Source organism: Argiope bruennichi, chromosome 2 (genome assembly GCF_947563725.1).
Source record: "Argiope bruennichi chromosome 2, qqArgBrue1.1, whole genome shotgun sequence".
Classification (NCBI taxonomy): domain Eukaryota; kingdom Metazoa; phylum Arthropoda; class Arachnida; order Araneae; family Araneidae; genus Argiope; species Argiope bruennichi.
The window spans coordinates 75,255,921-75,276,397 of NC_079152.1; the positions used below are offsets into that span (position 1 = coordinate 75,255,921).

Here is a 20,477-nt window from a genome sequence, read left to right on the forward strand (position 1 = left end):
CAATCTTATAGGAAGAGTCCTATTGCACTGGTTTCCATGGATTCAGAAAATTTCTGCAAATCTTTACTGATAATGGTCCCTAGAATCCAAAACATCCTTTTTTCAAAAATTTACATATTTTATATAAAATTACAAAGTTTTATAACGCTTTATCTATCCTGATAGTACCATAACTAGAGTAATCTTGATTGGATTTTACCTTCCTTGGGATATATTGTAAGGAGAATTAAAAATCTTGAATGAGTTCGTAGATGGTTTATCTCCAAACTTGAGAAAATGAGAAGATTAGAATTTTCATTTACTCATAATCTCTTTACTATAGAAAATAAAAAAATAAATCTAGTTAGGCAAATTAGTACCTTATTAAGATAAGCTTTTTTTTTTTTTTTTTGCTAAAAAATTTTTGAGAGCTGCATTTGCATATAAATAAAAGCCTGAAAATTTTCAATCCTAATTTCGGCTATTTTTAGCATAATCTGTATTGCTACAACTAAATGGATAATAACAATAAAAGACTCTCTTCTACGTTTAATTTATATCAATAATCTCCAATAGCAAAAGTTTTATAGCTTGAAGAAAATTAATTAAATAAAAGTAAAGGAACAGTAATTTTTATTCACAGTATTACCTAAAAAACTCAATTTTAGAAATCTTCAGATTAGTTCTTTTGAATGTATTTGATTATAATTATTTAATTAAATATGATACAGATCATATTAATTTATTTTGCAATAAATTTTGAATTACACTACGACAATAAAGCTTTTGTCCATGACCTTTTCGATATGCAATATTTCATTCATTATTTTGTCTAAAGATTGAAATGAGTTGTTAAACATTAGCTTTGATAAAGAATCTATATTTGTCTGGCAACTTGCCTGGATTAATTTTTTTAATTAGAAAATATTTTGACGAATTTATTTTTAATATGTTTCCAGTTTTCCTTCCTATTTATTTCGAATTCTCAAATGCGATATCACAGAGTTTATTTCTGCATTTATCAAGTGTTCTTTTGATAAAATCAACCGAAATTTCAGAACCAACTTCTTATCAAGTGCTGTCAAGTATTTAAAAAAAATTAATTTCTTCTCCTAAACCGTGAGCCGCTTCCTCTTGTGAATATGTAACCGGCCCCATCTGAAGCAAAAAAGTTCTGCTACTTCTTGGACGAGGCAGATAGGAGTCCTCATGCCCTGGTGACGTTTTCAGCATGCATATATGCAAGTGTCACGTGCATATGCATTTCATTTTGACCAGGAAACGAGGGTATAGTTTCATGAAATTGCCCTCTCCCTTGCACGCATTCCTCGGTTATTATTTTTTTGCTTCCTCCCCTCGCACCACCCCCTTTTCCTTTTTGCGGGATTGTTACATCTCTTCTTCTGGCGCGAGGGAGACAGCAGAAGATCATAGGTTGCCCCTGCGTTTGACAGAAGCTTTCGAAGAGAAGGAGGCCAGGCAGTGCACTGAAATGAATAAAAAGGCAAACTAGGCCGTGGTTTTAAAGAGGATGGTAAAAAGTTTCTAATTCTGATGGTGAACTATTCAGATGGAAGAAAGTCTGGAGAAAGAATAAAAATGCAGGTTTTATTGAAGCTTTTTTTTTATCCTCTCTTTCTTTTGCCTTGTGCGTTAAAGTAAGAAAGTTTTTCCATTTACAAAAGTTTTATCCGGCTGATATAAAGTTTTTTTTTTTCCCAAGTGAAAAAGTACTGACAAGGTTAATGCCTTTTGCTTGAGAACAAATTTTTTTAAAAATTTGAACAAAGAAAAAGTTATATTAAAAATCGATAATTTTTTTTAATTCTACCTCTTTTTACAAAAAGAATACAAAACTGCAGGCTGATTAAATATAATGAGATTAACATCTTAATACGAGGATTATGTTGTTGTTGTTGCTTATGGCACTTGTTATTGACAAGCCCGCTGACGAAATCAGCGATTTTAAGCCGAGTTTTAGCGACTCTTGTTTCAGTAGAGCCATTTAGGGCCAAGAGTACTTCTTAGCTACTCATGCGTCACAGCCCTTTTCACATGGCGGACTTCATTCATACATTTCATTCACTCATCCACAGATAGCAATTTAGACCTGAATCAGAGAACAATCACCTTTGATCCAGTACCCCAAGTGGTATTGTCTCGACTTGCAGGACTTTGTGGCTATGACAGATTCAAACGTGCACCAGCCACCATACACACGGAGAGTCTTCGGCCAGCGGGGTTCGAATTCACAGCTGGTCATAAACCTGAATCATTTATATGCCCTTAATCATATTTGTTATTGTCCTTTTCGTCGTTCATTTCTTATTCAATCATATTTGTATAGACATATGATTCTTCACAGTTTCTACATTTTTCTTGCAAGATTGTGTAGTTTGTGCAGAACTTTCACCGCCAGTTGAAGCTTGAATTGTAACTTCTGAAGTCGAAGTAATTTCATTGCCAGAGTTACTTCTCACACAAGAAAATAGATATATTAATGAGTTTTTGAAATTCAACTTTTCTTCTTTTTTTCTTTTCAGCTAATTTTCTTTTTTTGAACCGAGTCTTGACATCCAGAGAAATGCTGCCTTGGCATGGGCATGATTAGATCTAACAATATTAAACATTTCATAATATGAAATCAAAGTAATATATGCAATTTAACCTAGTAGGTGTGGCAAATGACCGTACTTTTTGTTTATAATAAGTTGCACACTTGCACTAAACTGTGATATATTTGTTAAATTCGCATATTTTAATTCGTATATTCAATTGTTCTAGTTAAATTTCTTCTTCTCTTCTTTCCATCCCTCTATTACCGTTCAGAACATTATTTTAGTTCTTAATCATGTTGGTTACTCCGGAGCATAGCATCCGCTGCACCCCTTAGATGGCCGGCCCTGATTCCACAGTTAGGTAGCTTAAAATAGCCCGTTAAAATAGCAGATCATATTAGTATGACATTACTTCATGCATGCAGTTCTAAAAAAAAAGACTCCGCTTCGGAAAGTTTTGAAGCTTTTAGTTAACAAAGTAGAAAGTAAATAAGAAAATATATATGTAATGTTATTTTTCATTCTTTCCTTATTCGAATGTATATAATCGTAAAGGAATATTTTTTTACTAAAAACAGTTAATGTAATTCTATCTATTTTCGTTCATTCATTTGTATAAATATGCATCCGAAAAAGAAGACAAAATATTAATGGATTCTTCAAAATCGGATTTTCTTTAATTTTACAGTTGTTATTAATATATTCTTTTCAAATTTTGTGGAATGATTCTAATTAAATTTTTTTTAGAACTGAATGATATTAATCCACGTTAATTATAGTTCCACGAAATAAAATGAGTAAGAAATTTTTGTTATAAATCTATTTGGAAAACTTTCTAAATGCCAAACGATAATCAAAAATATTTTATTAAGAGGATTAACTCTATTAAATTCATATTTATTTTATCACTCATTCTACCTTTGGAAAAAAAGTAATAGTATGAATATATTTGATAAATTAAATGAGATGAAATTTAAAATATTTGATCAACTAGATACAGCTGGGTGTCTTTTTTTAATGGAAAATCCGATTTAATGAATCATATTCCTTTAATTTTAATTATGACAATTCCTGCTTTTGTTTTCTTGATTAATGGACTATTTTTTTGTTTTTGTTTATTGTTACAGTTGTTGATTAAATTGATTTTGGCTGGTATGCCCTGAATATTAATTATATTAAATGCGGCAATATATTAAAAGAAGTCACTATTGAAGACGACTATAATGAAAGTATTCATTTCCTTATATTTCTGCAAATTATATTTCACTACTTATATTTTTACTTAATTTATTCATTTTAGAACGTAAAAGATATATTGTAGTTTAGAAACATCATCTCATATGGCATTTCATCGTCTGTTGTCGTTAGGCCTGCTGAAAGGTTTAATGGGTATGAAAAAGCCATATTTTTTAAAGTTCTGCACAAACTTCATAGATTTGATCATTGCAATGCTTAGGAAATATAGATGAAAAGATTACACCTAGTGTTTATATAAGAATAAAACGTAAAATCTAAGATTTGAGAAATTATAAAACATAAGATTAATCTTGTAACAGATTGGAGGAAATGTACGACTTGGAAATGCCAAAACTGAACCTGTGCAAACTGAGCCCGTACTAGTCATCTAAGGTTGTAAGATCACTAATTTAGGACTCCTTTAAATTTTCTCCATTTTCATCTTTTGGATAATATCAAAAATTTTTGAGATCAGATTTAATTTACAGAATATCAAAATTAGAGAATAAACAAGAAAATGAAGTAATAATTAACGATGACTATAGAGAAATTTAATTAAAATAATTGTTTTTATGAAGTATTTTTGGTTAAGATGATTCCTTCCCCCTGCCCAGTTATATTTGAAATAGAAGAATCTGATATATATATGTATGTATATATGTATGTAACATATTTTTGGTTTAAGTAGAATGTAGGTTCGAAGCGGTGAAGAGACTTGGTATTTTTAATTCCGTTTTATTCTCTTTCGGGAAGCAAACATGATTATTTACAAAAAGGCTCAGCAGCGGCACAGAAACAGAAGGCAAACAGGCATAAAAGGGTCGAACAAATGATCACTAGTCTTATATAACATAGGATTTCTGGCCAGGCGCCAATTCAATACACGTGGTGACCTTTGACACCTTTTCAAGGGCAACCGAAGATATCACTTTCTCTTGTTACGTAGTACAGATGGCGCATTATTTTTACAGAGGAATTAATTAAACCGAAAGTGGAATTAGATCACGAAATAAGAGAACATTTTAGAATGAAGTTACGATGGGCTAAATTAAGATAGAATCTTGGATATAAATTTGGATTAAATTAAGAGTTTAAAATATATATATATATATATATATATATATATATATATATATATATATATATATATATATATATATATATATATATATATATATATATATATATATGTAAATTCTAATATATGTACTGATATTCTGACAAATACAGGTGAATCTGAAATAAGTAGATTATTAAAAAAAATTGTTGTGAAAATGTTTTTCTACCCCATATAGTTCAAAAAGAGCTATTGACGATATCGTATATCTTCTATAACTCAGGCTTCGTGAAAAGCATTTTCTATTTTGATATAAAACACCACCTAATCCCTTTAACTCAACAAACTGCTGACAAAATATCTCGAAGGACCATTCCCATCTTGTTTCACAAATCTGCAGAAAAATTCCGATTCAGCAACTGTCTAACCAATCATCCAGTCTTCATCGAGCGTTCATCATACGTGCTCTGTTTGTAAAAACTCTTTCAAACTCAAAGCACCCTGCTTTAAAAAAACCTCGACTCTCACTGCTGTAAAGTAAAAAGGTGATGAAAAGGTGGAATCTTTTTACGATGGCAATGCGAAGTGTGTAAAAATAAAATAAAATAAAAGAGGGAGGGGGGGGGGAATGTGAAGGTGAGTTGCGGTTACAGACGTAATTTATAACACTGCCTTGCTTCAGCAAAAATGACAAAACTCGTCTAGCGTCAGAGGAGAGCGTAAGTAATATGAGTTCTGTCACTCCAGGACGCAATTTTAGTTTTGACGTATGGTTCTCTCCTCCATCCCCTCCCCTCTTGATTTTTCGGACTACTTGCGGAACCGAATACCATACGAGGTGGAGATGGGTGGGGGTAGATATATATGGACTTTTCCAGCCCCCAACCCACGCTCCTACCTTCTCCGGGTAGGTCCTTAGTAGGTTCAAAAAGTTTCCAATTTAGGAAAAAAAAAAAAAAAAAAAGGAACCCACACTGGTGAGAAAGAGAGAGAGTGCGTTGAATAATGCAGAAGTTGCCGCTTCAATAAAATTCAAATTGGCACCAACACGGCAGTTCCGTCTATTTTCAGTGGAGTAGGAAGAAGTGAAAATCAAACATATTTGCTATGGGTCAAGCTACAGGAGGCTGGACTCCGAATGGTAGATAAGATCCACTTTTAAACATCAGAAAAATTTGTTGCAATGATCTTGGATGCTGACCTGGGCCATGATCAAAGCTGGAGAAAATAAATTAGCCATTTTCGAAAGAAAAATTCTGCGAGCCATTATTCCTGGTGGGATAGAAATCAACAATGTTTGGAGAAGAAGATATAACTTTCAGTTATATAAAATAAATAGAGAGCCAGATATTATAGAGTTCATAAAAATAAATCGGATGAACTGGGCGGCTCATATATTTAGAATGGATGATGATTCCATATTTAAAAAAAATTCTTTTATATAAACCTTTATCAAGTAGGAAAAAGGGTAGACCTAAAATGAGGTGGATAGAGTCAGTAGAGACAGACTTCCTGGCTATCCAAGAAAGAAACTGGCGCACAAGTGTCAAAAGTAGAATGCGGTGGAACAGAAATCAGAGGAAAGCATTGGCCCACCCTGGGCTGTCTAGCCAAATATGATGATGATCATGGATATTCACATTTTACAATGATTTTGTAGTTGCTTTGATGAAGTTGGAGGACGATTTGAAGTAATTAAAATTTTTGAACAAAACGTCTAATAAAAGATATCCATTATCAATACATAATTCTTATTATATGCTTATTCGAATGATAAACATTTCGATGAGACAAAGTCGAAGGTTTAGAAAATATATAAAATTCCTTAGGGAAGTTGAATAAGGTACACATCAATTTTACATGACAAATTAGTATTTATCAGACAAATTAGTATAGATGGGAAAATCGGAAATTAAGACCATCAGTCGAGTAGCAATTCTTTGAAGTTTAAAGAAATCAACAAACCGACGTAAGTAACTAACGATTCTTAAGACAAGGGCTGCCATCTTGCAGTACTTTTTAAGTTTGTAAACAACTAGAACTCAGTGAACACATTTAATGACAACAGAGTATGGTTTTATTGAAACCACTCGAAATTAAAGCTACCGATCTGTTTTGCTTTTTAGTGATATTGAACAAGAAGTTTTTTTCAACTAAAACTAATAGATTAAAACATATAAAAACTCTTAAAAGTTTTTAAATATTGGAGAAAATGAATAACAGTAGCGATTCCCAAACTGTGGTTTGAAATTCAATTTTGGGAGAGATTTGACTAATTCTTAACTATACTTTATCTGCCCAAATTTGCAAGAATTTGATGGGGACTTCAAGCCTTTATCAAACCACATGATACAAATACGACAAAAAATAACGCAATACGCAAACAAGCGACTCTTGCAAAATGACAAAATATGAGGAGACAAATGTCTTTTTTTACGCGTAAATGACGAATATAAAGGATGGCATTTTACACACGATAGATGTTTTGCATTACCTGTTGCAGTTTCCCCTAACGTTACGTCTTCAGTACGTGATATTTGCCATGCATCCATCCACCTAATCAAAAACACTTTTTCGCTATTTTTTTAATTCAGTTAGAGTAGGCATTGATTTCGAAGTGTTTCGATATCATTACTGTAAATATTTATAGGTTTAATAATTAATGTGTTTTTTTTTTCTTCTCAAAAACTTTTTTTTAACCATAAAACTCTTTTAGAAGAAAAACATATACTGAGCTTCTTAAAAAAAAAATTCAAAGCATCGAAGATGTAATGGTCGCCACAGATTCGATTTCTAAAATACAGTCGCTATAAATTTGGTTTATAAAAAGTGAATCGAAATGCCTAAAAGTTTAGGGAATACTAAATTACCGAATTTAGAGAGAACTAAAATCTATTTTTGGTGCACATTTTAAATGACCAGAAATGGAAAACTTTACAGGCAAGATCAAGTTATTTTTTCATTTAGAACAGTTTACATGATGCGTATATTAGAAACTAACGTCTTTAGAATTTCGATTAATATATTAGTGTGAAGAAACGTTTACAAACAAGAATTTTATTAAAAGTCTATCAAAACCAGTAAATAGCCTTATTTGGAGTTTGAAAAGTTTATACCTTATAATCTCTATAATTGCTTCAGCTCCTCTTGACATGACAATGGTACATTTATTGATATCTCAGTCCATATATGAATGTAAAGAATACTTGAACTTGTTCAAGGGTTTCCCATCGTTTGAATTAATTTTTACCTTGACATACAAATTTTTAAAAAATTCTGTAATTCGATGTATGAATCAGAAACGGCATTGAAACCGAAAGATAGTAATGGCTTAGATTATTACACGAGAAAAATTCTCGAATAACAGCGACAGGAAGAAAGCTCGCCAAAGATCTTTGTTATGTTTATTCTATTTGAATCCAAAAAGGTCATAACCAAATATTAGAGACAGGCAGCTTGACTTATAGTCTGGTTATAAAAAAGTTGTTACCGAGTGATAGGCCAAAACTTTCCGATATTTGAATGGGGATCTAACGAAGAATAGACCGCTCCAACTGCATCAAAGATGTCAACAAAAAAAAAAAAAAACATCTAAAAAAACCGTTAAAAAACAACATTTATTAGAGCAAACATACTTTCAAAACATAGTTACAGTTATACCATTTCCATCTTACAGAGTAAATGCTCGCCCTAGATGTTACTATTACAATTACAGTAATAGTAACATCTTAAGGACAAAGTGCAGAACGTCGTCTCATACCCCCGTATCCGTAACCATTCTGGTCACTGAACGGTTTGATGGGCATGTTACGGGAATTTTATTAAATACCAAAATATTTAGAGTAGAAGAAAACAAAAATAACTATATGCAGCATTTACAAACATATAAGAAAAGATAATAAAACGAAACCATTTACGAAGATTCTGTACTTTGAAATATTAAAAAGGGACGCATAGTAAAGATAAGCATATGTGCTATGCCAATATTCAGTAGATCTACATATCAACTACGATTATTGTACAGACCAAGTCACAAAATTTCCATTGAATAACTGTGAATTTAGAAGCCAAGTGAAGTTTTGAAGCACATTCAAAATAATAACGCCAAATGAAAAAAGAATGCTTCGAATTTTGGAGTAAATAACATGAATTTCGAAATAAATGCATGATATTTCTTAAATCGAATGCAGAAATTCCTAACACTTCCTATAATATAAATTCATACAAAATCTTTCCACAAAAAAATCGATATTTACAATGTTAACATCGCAGTTTTCTGTCTAATTCCAAAAGTCCGCACAACCCTCACCTTCTACAGCGAAGCCTCACCGCCGGTTCGATCTCACAAGAGATCGCATTCATCATCCGCTAAAAAGGCCGGAAATAACTTGTTTAAAATTCAGCACCCTTTCTTGACACGTTCTCCCTCTTCGGCCGCCGAAAGCATCGGCATCTCTGCGGCAGGGTGTAATGGCGCGTGCGGACGCAGTGCGTCCGACACTTTTTAAATGCATCGATTTTTAAATGATCGTTTTATTACACATTTTACTTCCTTCGAAACATTAAGCTGCGTGATAGATGGGAGTTGAATGGATACAGAATCCCTTGGCACGGAGCTTTTCTTTTACCTTCATTTATGGGTTTATTATATACGCTAAACGTAGGTATTATGGCCGTTCTTATTTAAAGTTAAAATTATAAAGGATTCAGAAATGTCTAAAAGATGCAAGCACTTGGTTATTATATTATCTAATCTGAAAATTTTTTTAAAGATATTTTTTTTTTTTACATCTTGATTTTGATTTTTAAATATTGGACCTTTTTAAAAAAAGGTTATTCGTGCAGTTTCCTATTTTTCCATTAATTCCATTCATACTGAATTTTATTTCAATTAAGAAAAAGAAACAATAATAAATTGTTTGCTGGACATTGTTTAATGGGCATTTTATTTGTTTCTATTTGAAATCCTTCGAATGTAATAAAAAAAATTCCTAAAGTAATAAAAAATGAATATTTTGTCAAAAAATTTTATTACATGATCAAAAAGTTTGAAATCCTGCATAGAATAAAAGCAGTGAAATAATTTAAATAAAAAAAAATCTTGAATTTTTGAAAGAATAACAGCATTTCGGAACTATAGATAATAATGGCCTTATTTTTCTAATGCTAGGCTTAAGTAATCTCATTTGATTCATATAAGAACCATAAATGTTTTGCTAAAATACAATTTATTACATACAACAATACAAATTATTACGTGTTATAGAAGAGCATTAAAAATTCCTATCAAGTTCAATAGATCATTACATTTATTCAATTCAATAACTTCATAAAAAAAGTTGAAACTTACGAGAAACAAATAAGAATAATCGCTCCAGAAGGCAAGTAAACAATAGTTTTCTCGTCCGCAATAAACTTTATTGGATTAACTCCGAAAAACGAGAGGTAAAAGTGTAGTAAAGTGTGTCCCTTGTGGTCCAAGGATGCCAAGTAGACAATAAAGATGGCGGACAAAATAAACAAACACTTCTGCAAAACAGTTACGGTTATCACTTTCTGCATTAAAATTATGATCTTTACTAATAAATATTGCTTTATTTGAGATTTTTTTTTTAATCTTCAGAATCACTATCGCTGCTTATCTTAACAATTTCGAAATAAAGAAATTTTTCAAACTGGTTGCGCCGGTCTGTTGTGTAGAGAACAAAATTGAGAGCATGCAATGCCTTCGGCATCTGAAAAAGGCACCAGGCATATTTTTTTTAACTTAAAAAAACAACATCCTACGAGCTTCGCTAGCAGCGGCAGCGGGAACCTAGTAGCTTCGCTAGCACATTGAACATAAGGACTGTGTGGAAATCAAACCATTCTGAATGCAAAATTTCAAACAAGCATCCTTTTTTAACTTCATCATTTCGTATATATATATATATATATATAATAATATTCCACTCACCTTTCATCCATTCTGCAGGTTCAAAATATTTTCGGTAAAAGTGAATTTTAGTGTGCACCCAGCTGCGCCAACAATGCCAAGTCGCCAATAAAGATGGCGGACAAAATAAACAAATACTTCCGTGGAACAGTTACGGTTACTATTTCCCGCCATCTAATTAGAACTTTTTACTGATAAGTATTATTTTTTTCATACTGCCCGGTGCCTTCGGCATCTGTAGAAGGCACCGGGCAGGATTTTTTAACTTAAAAAAACATCCTACGGCTTCGCTAGCAGCGGGAGCGGGAACCTAGTAGCTTCGCTAGCACATTGAACATAAAGACTGTGTGGAAAACAGAAACAGTACATAACCAAGAGAAAAGAAAAAACGGAGAAATAAGCAATCGGAACATTCTCCATACAAAATTTCAAACAAACATACTTTCCCCACCTTCATCAACTTGTAAAAGAATATATTCCACTCACCTTCCATCCATTCTGCCGGTTCGATATCAAACCATTCTCAATACAAAATTTCAAACAAGCATCCTTTCCTAATTTCATTAACTCGTAAAATATATATGTATGCATATTTAACTCGCTCTTCATCCATTCTACAGGTTCGAAATAATCCCGATATAACAAATTATGAAGGGAACCAACCGTTATAACACCAAAAGAATTACGAGAACTGCGAAGAATTCCATTTGCAGCTGTCTTTGAAAGTGAGAATGCAGACGATTTTTTTAAAGCGAATACTGACAATTAAAAATTGCAAAAGAATAAATATTTTCTGTTCGTATTCACATTAAAAAAAGAAAGAGGAAAATAACTTTTAATTATAAGCTTAACTTTCTTTATTTAATAAACTTTTAATTATAATAAAGAACAAAAGTAAAATATTTAATCGATATTTTTTTAATATTTTTAATTTAACATTTTTCATAATTTAATTGTAGTTTAAGTACAACTCAACCATTGCAAAAAGTAGTAAACAAAACAGCAGTACGGTTGCTATAAGAGGGATCCGATGGGTTGCAATATTGGCGACAATCGGCTGGTGCACACTAATCTTCACTTAGGCCATATTTTCTACCATCCCATTCATCAGACATCCATTCTTGCACAATTACCGGCATAAAAAAATTATTAAGAGAACCGTCAGAGCACAAAAAGAATTACGAGAACTGCAAGGAATTCCATTGCAGAATATTTTTAAAGTGAGAATTCAGGCGATTTCTTAAAGCGCATATCAACAGTTAAAAATTTCGAAAGAATAACTATTTTCTGTTCGTATTTCACATTAAAAATAACATTGCTGTGTTTTATTAGTAGTAAAAAAAACTTTTAATTATAATACAAAACGAAATAAAAATCTTTAATAGATATTTGTTATTATTTTTAATTTAACATTTTTCATAAAATAGTTGTAGTTTATGTACAACTCAACCATTGTAAAAAGTAGTAAACAAAACAGCATTAAGGTTGCTAGAAGATTGTTTTGTTAGGTTGCCATATTGGCGGCAAACTCGGGGGGGGCACACTAAAGTACATTTCAACCAACAAGGTTTCTATTTTATTCCAGTTTCAGCAGAGAATAATGTGAAAAAAAGAAAAGAAAATGCAACATAACATTATTAGAATGTTCAAATATTAGAGGAGCTATTCCGTGCATGAAACAATGTTTAATAAGACTAGGATATACTGTTCATTTCAGTATCCTACGATGACTACTTTTTGAAGATTATATCTCAGTAAGGGGTGAGTCGCGGAAGGATGTGCGTATTTCTGGAATTTACTTTTATTGTTAAATGTAAACATATCTTCCTTTCATATTTCCTCTCACCCCTATTTTTTCAAATTAAACTCATCTTAACGCATGCGCAAAAGACCGAAGGGTTTTAGAATTGACAAGCAATGTTCACTATTTCAAACCTAACTCCAGTATTGTAATGTGCCATGTGAGAAGGAAATTTTTAGATGAAATTTTTTTATTGGTAGTCAAAAAATATGATATTTAGTTTTGTATCCATTAGAAATGCAGTAATTAATCAGAATAAAATAATGAAGCATAATACTTTTTTATAACATTTTGCGAAATCAGTTATATCTAAAAATATGATTTCAGGCGATGGTTTCTCTGTTGTAAGATAACATTCAATTACAGTATTGGATATGAATATCCAATTTTATTTTCAGTAACATTGCCGGTTTATAAAATAATATTATGATAATACATTCAAAGTTGATTTAAACTCTTGGTAAGATTTTGTACAATGAATTATCGCCTCCCCAAATTTTTTTAACTGAAATTAAACCATTCAAAGAAGCCAAAATTCGACATAAAATTCAATATAATTCTCAAACACTTCATGCATTTTATATGTTCTATTTCGAAGCAGTAAGACATCATTTTCCTGAAACGAACAGAGTTCTCTGAATATTTAATGAAAGAAAGAGGTAAGGGATTACTGTTTATAGTAAGTAGTTCAAATTCTATATGGTAAAACGTGCTTATACTCAAAAGGGCAGAATTTTGATATCACAGTTCTTAATTGTAAATCATAACCCAATGAGAAATGAGCCAATTGTTTCCGAATCGAGTATTCTGTACCTTGTCGGAATGTTTTTTCTTTCGAAAATAAATTCATTATAGAATGGAGTCAATTTTGCTTTCAGAGAAACAAGCTTAATAAGTTTTACATATATATGCATAATATATTATCGATTTCAAAATTACATTTTCAATTATACTTATCTTACCACAGTAATTTAAGTAATTTTAATTCTTGTATTTTACAAACTTAAAAAATATATTTTAAAAAGGTAAAAGAAAAAGAAAGAAAGAACCGGGGGGGGGGGCAACTTATTGATATCCTTCAAAATTCTCTATGTCAGCAGATACTAGCGAAGCACATAACGTTTACTCGATCAGAAAACTCTTAAATTAAAAATTAAATAAAATAAAATAAATAATAAAAATAAATTAATAATAAAGTAAATTTTTTTTTGATTTGTTAAACTAAATGTAGGGATTGACATAATAGTTTCGAAGCGATGGTCTAATTGTAAGGCGTCGACATCGGGAGCTACAAATTCGAATCTCGATTTCACAACAAATCTATCAAGCATTCAGATTAAATTCATTCGTGAGTTTAATGTCCTTGCGCTAATGTGGTGCAAAAGCTTGGAGAAAAAGGATATCAAATCAGTTGTCGTACTTGTCATCTGACCAAGGTCCAAAATTACAGAGCTTTCGTGTTGCTCCGGAACACGACATAAATACAGGGTGTTTATAAAGTCCCGGACCCATTTTGATGTTTAATAACTCATAAAATAATAAAGATATAAACACACTTATGACATTTATTGATGGAATAACTCATATATTTTCCTTTTCAGGTTTGAATATTTTTACTTTTGTAAATATCGTCTGCGCGTGTGGTTAATTTCAGATAATTTCATTTTCCAGTCTAAATATCTGTACTTTTCTAAATATTGTCTGCTTATTAATTGCATTTTTCTCTCTTTTGTTTTTGTCAACTATTGCAATGTTATGTTTACTTTTGATGTGTTTGTTCTATGTAGTACTTTTGTATGTGATGTTTTATTCGAGCAGATATTAAGGAGAATGCATACACCACAAGAGAAAGCACAGATTTTATGGTGGTTCATAGAAATGAAATCGATAGTGCAAGCACAGAGAAATTTCAGAAGAATTTACCAAAAAGATCCTCCATCCAAAAACAGCACCTTGCGGTGGAAAAAGAATTTTCTAGAAATTGGAAGTATCGAAGATAAGAAACGTTCCAGACGTCCTTGCACAAATGATTTTGATGTTGAGCGTGTCAGAGAGACATTTTTACACAATCCTAGAATATCTGTGAGATCAGCGGCAACAGAATTGGATATCCCAATTTCGACGGTGTACAAGGTTATTAAGAAAAAATTAAGACTGCATGCATACAAAGTTCAAATTGTTCAAGTTTTGGAACCGAACGATAGGCCTAGGAGGATGGCCTTTGCAACAGATATGCTAAGGAGGATAGAAGATGCTGCTGATTTTCTGAAGAGCATAATGTTCTCCGATGAAGCATCCTTTCATGTTTCTGGCATTGTTAATCGCCATAAAGTGCGCAAATGGCTCTGTGGATGCCGACATGCTTGTCGCTACCTGGCGTGAAATTGACTATCGACTTGATATTCTCCGTGCGACGAAGGGGGCACACGTGGAAGTTCATTGACAAGGGTCATGAAACTTTTTGAGTCTATTTAACCATTTATGTTATTAATTTAAATCTATCTTTATTATTTTATGAGTTATTAAACATCAAAATGGGTCCGGGGCTTTATAAACACCCTGTATAACAGTAAAAAACCCTTAATGCCCTACTTAGAAGCACCACAAAGGCTATTTCGATTTGGAACTCGTACTTTTGAATCCCAATCATGTGACTATAGTCGAGTTCGTACTCTTTCTAAGTTGCTGCACCAGTGGAAGGCGGTTCGACCCACGATCAGATATGAAATGCACCCAATCCACATGCACGAGAGATCAAAGCAGAAATCATACCTCATCATCAAGAACTCCAAAAGAGATTTTTTTGTAATTAAACTAAAATATTTGAAGCACTGCGTTTAATAACCAGATTTCTACAGAATAAAAAGGACATTTAATCCACGTTAACAAATTAGTCCTCCTATCGCGGCTATTCTTTTTAATTTTCTGAATATATTGGTTTTTATATGCAACGCTTGCAGCTTTGTCAAAATATTTTCTTAACAAACTTAATTGTTATTATGTACAAACAATATCACAAAAACACATCCCATCAAGTTTTGCGGAATATCCGATGTGCAATTAATAGGAAGTTCCAGGCATGAAGGTTCATGAAAAACTGTATGTAGCAAATATCTGCTACGAAAGAAATTCGCTCTTTGATCTGAAAGTGAATATTTAGCCATAATTTGACGAAGATATGAGATATTTTTCTGTGTATTCAGAAATATCATGAATTGATTTAATAAAAATAAATAAGATTTTAGAACTTTTTTTTTTATGTATGCACTTTGAAAAAACATTGGGGGAAAAACGTTTATCCAATTAAAGTCAATCTTTTACAATAGCATAAAGATTCAAAATTATATATTATAGGTAAAGAAATTATTAAAATGTCGTTTTCTTATGGCCATCATTTAAGATTATAGTAGAATCATTTCTATGGTATGATCATTGTATGAAAGATCAAAATACGAAAACAAAGCACCCATTTTTTTTATAGAGAAATACTAACTGATATGATAAATTTTAATGACTAATCTGAGGGCAATGACTACATCCGACTCTTCAATATCCTACGTAGTATAAACGAGAAGTTATTAGATCAATTTTACTGGAAATGATGCACATTAAATACCTACATAGAATAGATTTTCAGTATGAGTTATTATGAAAATTATGATCAAGAAGTCAATTCTTTATATGGATATTTTTATACATTTACTTTTTTTTATCATTATTATATCTGCACTATTTTGTGAATTCTAATGTCAACTCTTCATAAATTTAAAAGACAAGTTTTCTAAGAACAGAATATTACAATTATGCATATTCTTGAATGTTCGGTATAATAATGCTTAAGCTAATAGTGATAAGCTAATGGACGTGTCATAGAAGATATATGACGTGAAATATCTATAGGGAAGATAAAGCTACCGAGTTTGCATACAAATGAGTAACTTCTAGGACTAAAAAATAAAGTTTTAATCTAAGAAAATTTCAAATTTTAATTTAATTTTTAGTTAGAAATTAATTAAAACGCCAACTTTAGCAATAAATTCGAAATATATTATCACGTGAAAACTTTTTACACTACTTAATTCATAAATATGCATTTTAGTGATGCCAGTTTCCTTTCTATATAGTTTTTTCTAATTTTTAGTAAATTTTTAAAACATTTCTAAAATATTTACAATACTTTTCATTGTCTTAGCTATTGGATTTATAATCACATGTGTTGTGAAGACATTAAATAGAATGTTGTATGCGCATTGCCGTTACTGTATAATCAAAAAAGAATTTTAAAAATAGACGAATCTAGACAAAAGTGCGATGGTCATAATCTGCGTTGCAACGACATTAAATAAGATGATTATACAGCAATGTCAATGTGCATACAACTAGAATAAATTTTATAAATAAACGAATTCAGCCAAAAGTAACGAAATTTCGGTCTAGATATATGAATCTCCTTAAAAAAATTTTTTCGTTTAATTTCAACTCGAGTTGACTGCACAGAGAAAACTACCTAGGATCGGATCACCAGTGGCACGTTTATGTGCGCCTAGGGTCTACAGAAATTTCAATATACATTGGTCAGTCAAAATGTTAGCAGCATTCCTTAGTTAGAACTAGGTGGTAACAATTCAGACATTGTATTATCATCTGGTGTAACACCAATCATGTGACAATTAGTTTGTCTGGTAATCAATCGTTAATATGTCTGCGTTTTGAGATTCGTTTCCTTGTGGACGAAAAAAATGTGAAAGTGTGCTGAAATTTATCATCATGTCAGCAAAAAATATATGGTGAAAATGCAATGTCACGTCAAGCTATCGCCAAGTGGTGCGAAATGTTAAGAATGTTACATACTGACGACAACTCCCAGCGTGAAGGAAGACCATTACATGGCGATAAATTCTGATATCGTAGCTCATGTAAATGACGCAGAACGAAATTTCCTTGCAGAAGGCATTGAAAAACTTGTGCCACACTTTGAAAAGGTTTAAATAACGGTGATAATAATATAAAATAAATTTTGCATGGAAATTTAAGATACCAATAAAATTATAGCAAAATTTCGATCTTATTTTATTTTCTTAAGGAGTGCAACTATTTCTTTGACTAACCCTCACATAGCCAACATTATAAATAAAACTTACATTTTAAATCGGAGAATAATCGATTTTCAGAAAACATCGATACTTTGCGATTAAAACAACTATTTTTGAATATATTTTTAAAAATATATATTACGATTAAGGAATTAAATTAAAAAGAATTCGATATAGCTTTCAATGGCTGTAATATAATTATATCACAGACGATGAAATGTAAACTTTTATTTTCTTACATATCTCCTTCAAACACACTTAAAAAAACACTACTTGAATACAATTAGGACACATCTTTTATTTACTTTGTACATAACAGAAATTTCACAAAGTCTGCAGAAATTATTTTGGCATGCAGGGAAAAACAGCTCAAATATAACAACACAACAGGGAAGTGGATGATTTTATACAAAGGACTAAATCTATAAACAACTATAATCAATACAAAATGAATAATTACATTTAATATAACACTCCATTTTTTATTGTGTCTAACAAGGATAACAGTAACAAATTTACAGATTATTTATCAAAGATATTTCTATTTCAATTTTGATAGTTCCTATATGCTTTTTTTTTATCCCAGTGTAAAAATTCCAAATTATTCGATACAATATATATTTACAAACATGTCAAGAAACAATGCATTCATTTTCTAATATTGAATGGAGTTTATTACTTTTTCGTTTTCGTTTTTTGTTCGGGAAATTAATTTAATTGCATGTACATAAGATACATTTTGAGACGAATTCATCAACATTTTTACATTTGATTATTTTGGCATATAAAAATCAAATATATTTCAATAAAATCAACTTGCTAAAATTCTAAAAAAAAAAAACACTAAAATTCTAAAATGCAATAAAAAAAACTGAATGCTAAAACATTAAAAGTAACAAAAGAAATGTTAGAAGTGATATAAAACATACACCAATGATAAAATTTCTGATCAATTTTTTTCTCAAAGCTAAAATTTTACTGATCCACGTTTTCATAACAGATTTAGATACATTTTTATTTTAGAAATGATGCTTTAATTTTTTTTCTGGTAATTTTATAACTGCATAAGAGCAATTTGTTCATCTTCAGCAATTTTTTTTTCCTTAAGTCAAAATGAACTTTTGCTGAAACATTCCCGTAACATTCGAGGTCGAATATAGATCAAATGTATAGATGAATCGACATCGTATAAATAATCTTTATTATTAGATCTAAGCACATACTTTTATTTGATATATTGGCAATTAACGAATGCATCGAAATAAGGACAATATTTAATATTTTATATAAATCAGTATTATCAAACTAAAATATACGCGCACTTTAGTTATACTTTCTATTTCATATCAGCCCAGGAACTTTATATGCAAGTAACTCGATTAAAACACGATAAAAATAAAAAGTAACACCGGGAGAAACATTCTTTAATGCGCATTTTATATTTTAATACTTAATTCTCAGAAATCTACCGTTGAAAAAATACATAATAGCACAACTTAAAAATAATACTAAAAAAGATTTCCAATTCATTTTCCAAAATACTTAACAAAGAGCTTCTTATTCAACAATGCAAATAAAATCCAGCGCATTTTTTAATGCTGACAAGAAACTGTAGACTGGGTCGGTGCAGGCAGACGTTTTTGTCAGATCAGTCAACTAGTCAGCAAGAAAAGATTCCAACGCATACGTGCGTCTCTCGCGTAACGATAGCCTATAAATCAGGGTTATATTTGCAAGTCGTTGATTATTTCTGACTAGTAGTAAGGGCAACTTGCAGCTTAAGAAAGTCACAAATAGATTCGTCTCAGATCTCTTGCTGAAGTAATCATATTGCACTGTGGACACAGCTTTTTAGTTCCCTGTAAAACAAAAACAAATCAATCTTTTGATTGTTATTGGTATGTGCATTAAAACTTTCAATTTAGTTACCAGCAGATTTAGTTGATTTACATACTTCGAAGAATATGTGGAATTTTAAATAAAATAAGTTATTATATTTATTACATTTTCAATTTAAGCAACCAATTTTGCATTCCACAAAAAATGTGAATGTAAAACCAACGGAAGTGGTTTTTCCAAAACTTTCTCGCAATTCTCAATTAAACTTGTCATGTTAGACAACGCCTTGCACACCATTGGCGTACAATAGTTACAAAATTAAATTTTGGAATAATTTTAGTATTTTTACTGAATTTATCGTGCCATCCTTGGCGAGTTTTTCGGTGATTAATCTCTGCATGCGGTTAATAGTAACCGAAAATGAAATTTGTGCATTAGACGCGTTTTTCTTAACCGATTGAAACAAAAATTTGATATAAAACTGCACTTGTAATCACAAAATCCAATACAAAATTTGATATATTTAAGTAATTGCATTTTTGAATTATCGCCAAGTCAATGTTTTGTTGGTTTCTTCTCAAACTTTGACAGGAGTCTAAACTATAGATATATGTTATGTTATATATATGTTAAATCTGTATATCGAATTTTATCTGTCTTCCGTTTTAAAATTATCATCTTAACTTATATTCAAACAGCCGGACTTCCTCTAAACTGAGAAAAAATCTGTAAATTAGATGTAAAGATCATATACCAAATTTCAACCTTTTGGCTCAAAGAGTTTTTGAGTTAATTTTGCCACAGACAGAATTTTCCCAAAATTGTGTTTTTCGAATTCAGGGGAGGTCTCAAACGAGGAGATACGTCAAAATATGAAGTTCGAATTTTTTGACGATTATTATACTTTCTCTATACTATGTATATTCGAAAGTAACAAATTAACTACAATGGGTGAAATTTGTTCAATGTATTTGTAATG

At 31.1% G+C, this 20,477-nt stretch overlaps 1 protein-coding gene across 6 annotated transcripts in view; it reads right to left on the reverse strand.

The window, feature by feature from the left end:
• Positions 1–17,954: 17,954 nt before the first annotated feature.
• Positions 17,955–20,477, reverse strand: part of LOC129962427 (E3 ubiquitin-protein ligase Rnf220-like) — a 66,688-nt gene continuing 64,165 nt past the window's right edge. For all 6 annotated transcript variants that reach the window (XM_056076196.1, XM_056076192.1, XM_056076191.1 and 3 more), the window contains exon 15: positions 17,955–19,518. In XM_056076196.1, coding sequence (XP_055932171.1) covers positions 19,447–19,518 — 72 coding nt within the window. In that variant the 3' untranslated portion in view covers positions 17,955–19,446. The remainder of the gene's footprint in view (positions 19,519–20,477) is intronic.